General features: G+C 48.4%; 1 protein-coding gene across 4 annotated transcripts in view; it reads left to right on the plus strand.

Moving 5' to 3' along the window:
* si:ch1073-358c10.1 (peptide methionine sulfoxide reductase MsrA 1) overlaps positions 1-2,824 on the plus strand; it is a 32,355-nt gene extending 29,531 nt beyond the window's left edge. For all 4 annotated transcript variants that reach the window (XM_035390763.1, XM_035390793.1, XM_035390774.1 and 1 more), the window contains exon 6: positions 1,717-2,824. In XM_035390763.1, coding sequence (XP_035246654.1) covers positions 1,717-1,893 — 177 coding nt within the window. In that variant the 3' untranslated portion in view covers positions 1,894-2,824. The remainder of the gene's footprint in view (positions 1-1,716) is intronic.
* Positions 2,825-3,355: the final 531 nt, after the last annotated feature.

Consider the following 3,355-nt stretch of genomic DNA (forward strand, 5'->3'; position numbering starts at 1 on the left):
GCTCCCCTTGGTGCGTCTGTCAGGAACCAGGGGAGAGATTTCACAGTCAACATGTGCAACTCCTTCTGTGAGAGAGAGAGAGAGAGAGTGAGAAAGAGAGAGAGAAAGAGAGGGATGCACAGGGCTGGGGTGAAAGAGGGAAGGGCTGCCCCCTTCCAGAGGGGTGACTAAACCCGGTTTATCAATCCCCAAAACGCTGAATTTGTGGGGATTGAAAGCGAGCCCTTTGGAGCGGGTCCGGTGGCAGTGGGCTGCGTTGGGGCACAATCGCTGACACATTATTAATTATTATATATAATAAATACGTTATTATTAACAGCGCGGCGCTGACGCAGTTCCTGTTCTGCACACGGGTGTACTGAAGGGGAAGGATTAAAAATATATATTCTCAGTGTGTCAGGGCAGATTTGTGTCCCAGGGTGGGGGGGGGGGGGTCTCTGCCAAGTTCTCGCTTGACTGGAGTGTGTAAAAGTGTTCTGTCTCTTGCCAGTGGATGGGGTGTGGGGGGGGGGGGGGGTAGTCTTCTGGACAGCCGTGGAGTCCGGCGCCCAAAACTCATGGAGAATTTCAATGGAATTTCTGGAGAAATATATGTATTCATTTATTTATTTATTTTATTTAATTTTATTTATTTTTTTGCCGTCCAACTCTCAATCCTCAGTCCGAGACGGCACTTTAAATGGCTCCTACCTTTACTGGCGCTCGACGGCTTTCTTCCCCTTGATCCTCTTCCCACGGCTCTTCATTTCTCTCTCTCTCTCTCTCTCCCTCCCTCTCTCTCTCTCTCTCTCTCTCGCTCTCTCTCCCCCTCTCTCCCTCTCTTTCCCTCTCTCCCTCTCTCCCTCTCTTCGGGATCAGAAGCGCGGCGGTGAGCTACGTCACTCCCCGATGCTAAACGAGGCCCGCGGTGGCTTTCGTGTAATTCCCGCGCGTAGAACTCGCACGCCAGCGAAACGCTTTGCACTTCACTCCATTTTGAAAAAGCCTGTTTTAATTATTTATTTTAACTTGGCCATGTTTCTGCAAAGAAATGTGTTTCTTTTTTTTTAGGTTTCTTAAAAAAATGTTCTTTGTCATGCGCTGCATTTGTGAATCGTCGAATGCTTTTTCTGCCCTCCAGTGGTGAAACGCGGAACTACAGGCGCAGAATCTTGGAACTGCTGCCGTGTAGTAGCTAGATCCCCGGGTCGCCTGTCGGGCCTGTGATGCTGTTTCGTGACCGTAGTGTAGCGGTTCAGGAAGTGGGCTTGTAACACAAATATTGTGGGTTTGATTCCGAGCTGGGACACTGTCGTTGTGCCCTGGTGTAAGTAAGTTAGCTACCTGAATCGCTTCTGTAGAATAACATATAGGGGTGACATAGCTCAGGAGGTAATGAGACAGAGAAGTGAAAACAGAAAAATTTTAAATGCAACAAAATCTAATATGGCAACCATAAATGTGTATAGTACACACTGTAGGGCTGCCCTATTGTATGATTTTGTTGTTTTTTTAGTTTAATTCAGAAAGTTCTCAGTACACGCCTGTGTTAAGTAAGTAGGCGCTAGTTCCTTCATGGAGCTCGTGTCTGACCGATGGTGTTTTTACGGGCAGTTTGCTAAATGTCTGCACTGTAAATGAGTCCAGGTTCAAACAGAGCCATCCCCTGCCCCCCCCCCCCCCCCCCGGCTTCCTGCAAACTAAAGGGTATTTTTTAAAATCGTTTTACCTGTGCAGGTGTTGGCCAAGGAGGGCTACGGCCCAATCACCACGGAGATCAGAGAGGCCGGTGAGTTCTACTACGCGGAGGACTACCACCAGCAGTACCTGCACAAGGTGCCCACGGGGTACTGCGGGCTCCGGGGCACGGGGGTCACCTGCCCGGCTGGGGGCGGCGAGAGGGACGAGCTCTGACCGAAGGGGCTGATGAAGAGGAGGAGCGCGAGGAAGAGGAGTGGAGTGTGACGATGGCGAAGCAGCTGGGGTGTGTAGCTCAGGTTAGAGCGGGGAGGGGGGCGGGGGGGGGTCTGCGGCCTGGGTCTCAGAGAGCTTGCTCCTGTTTTCTCCATTGTTATTCTGCTCCGTGTTGAGGTCACAGATACGGGATTAGAGTGTTCTTAGCTGAACATTCCGCTGCTGATGTTGCCGATAGCAACGAGAGTTCTAGAACACCGACTTGAAAGTTTTGAAAAAAAAAACATTCCAAAAAAAAAAAAACCTACTCTTCAAAGGGTTAAAACGGCTGATTACATCATTAACTCAGCTCTCCTGCTTTGCTTGAACTGGTCATTAGTTTTAAGGTGAAAATTAAAAAGCCCCCCTGTGGATTCTGCCACTCTTCAGGACCGGGGTCTTCACGTAAACATAGTTTGATTTTTAAAAGTTTTAAAACGTGTTATTTTTTTTAAATAAATGTTCGCCGATTCTCCGCCCCGCCTCGCCCGGTCATCGGGCCCTCGGACGGCAGCCCTGGGGCGCTCTGGGTTCGAGGGCCCGTGGCCAGTGCTGGAAGCTGCTGATCCGGCTGCTCTCTGGATGATATCTGCTGTAATTAAACTCGTGCTTATGTGACAGGACGCCGGCGAGGATCAGTGCTCTCTGTGAGCTGCGGTCCTGTGTGTGCGGAGAGCAGTGGCGTTGGAGCGCTGTTCTCTGCTGTTGACTCGCCGCGTGCGAACGACTGCGTCACTGTGCGTTCACCACACGCTGTACTTTTCTGTACTGTGCTTTTCGTTTTTATCCCCAATACTTTGATATTTTGTACTGATTTTCTACTGGAAATAAGCTGTGTGCATTATTTCTTTTTAGTTTGTGTCTTGTTTTTAACAAACTTTTGAGAAGAAAACTAAAAATAATAATAATAATAATAATAAAAATAATTTTTAAGTGGAAGTTGGTGTATTTCCTCTGTATTTGAGAATGTTAATGACACTTCAGTGACATTGTTGTACACAAAGAGTCGTGCAGGACTTGTGAGCTCCCTCACCCCCTCTGCTGGTGGGAGAGAGCTATGACACCCACTTTCTTTTTGCTCCTTTACCTTCTTCTTAACTGGAGCTCCCTGATCCATTGGACTGAGGCAGAATAGGTAAATTCAGTAAATTGTAGGTAAATTAAGTGCTGTGGTATATTTTCAGTTTATATAAAAGATTTGGAGGTTTTCGAGTTCCTTCTGGCCCTGCTCACTGTGCACTGGGTGAGAGTTCCTGTTGAGAGGCTTTTGAGATGGAGTGTGTGAAGTTGTGTTTAAATCCCACAGTCTCGTCATTCTCTTGCGCCCTCTGCTGGTCTGCCAAAGCAGCGCGCGAAGTCTCTTTGGAGACGTGCGGCTTGTAGGCAGCAGTGTGGACAGACTGTAGTCTGTAAACTTGGCTTG

This window comes from Anguilla anguilla, chromosome 1, assembly GCF_013347855.1.
Source record: "Anguilla anguilla isolate fAngAng1 chromosome 1, fAngAng1.pri, whole genome shotgun sequence".
NCBI classification, from domain to species: domain Eukaryota; kingdom Metazoa; phylum Chordata; class Actinopteri; order Anguilliformes; family Anguillidae; genus Anguilla; species Anguilla anguilla.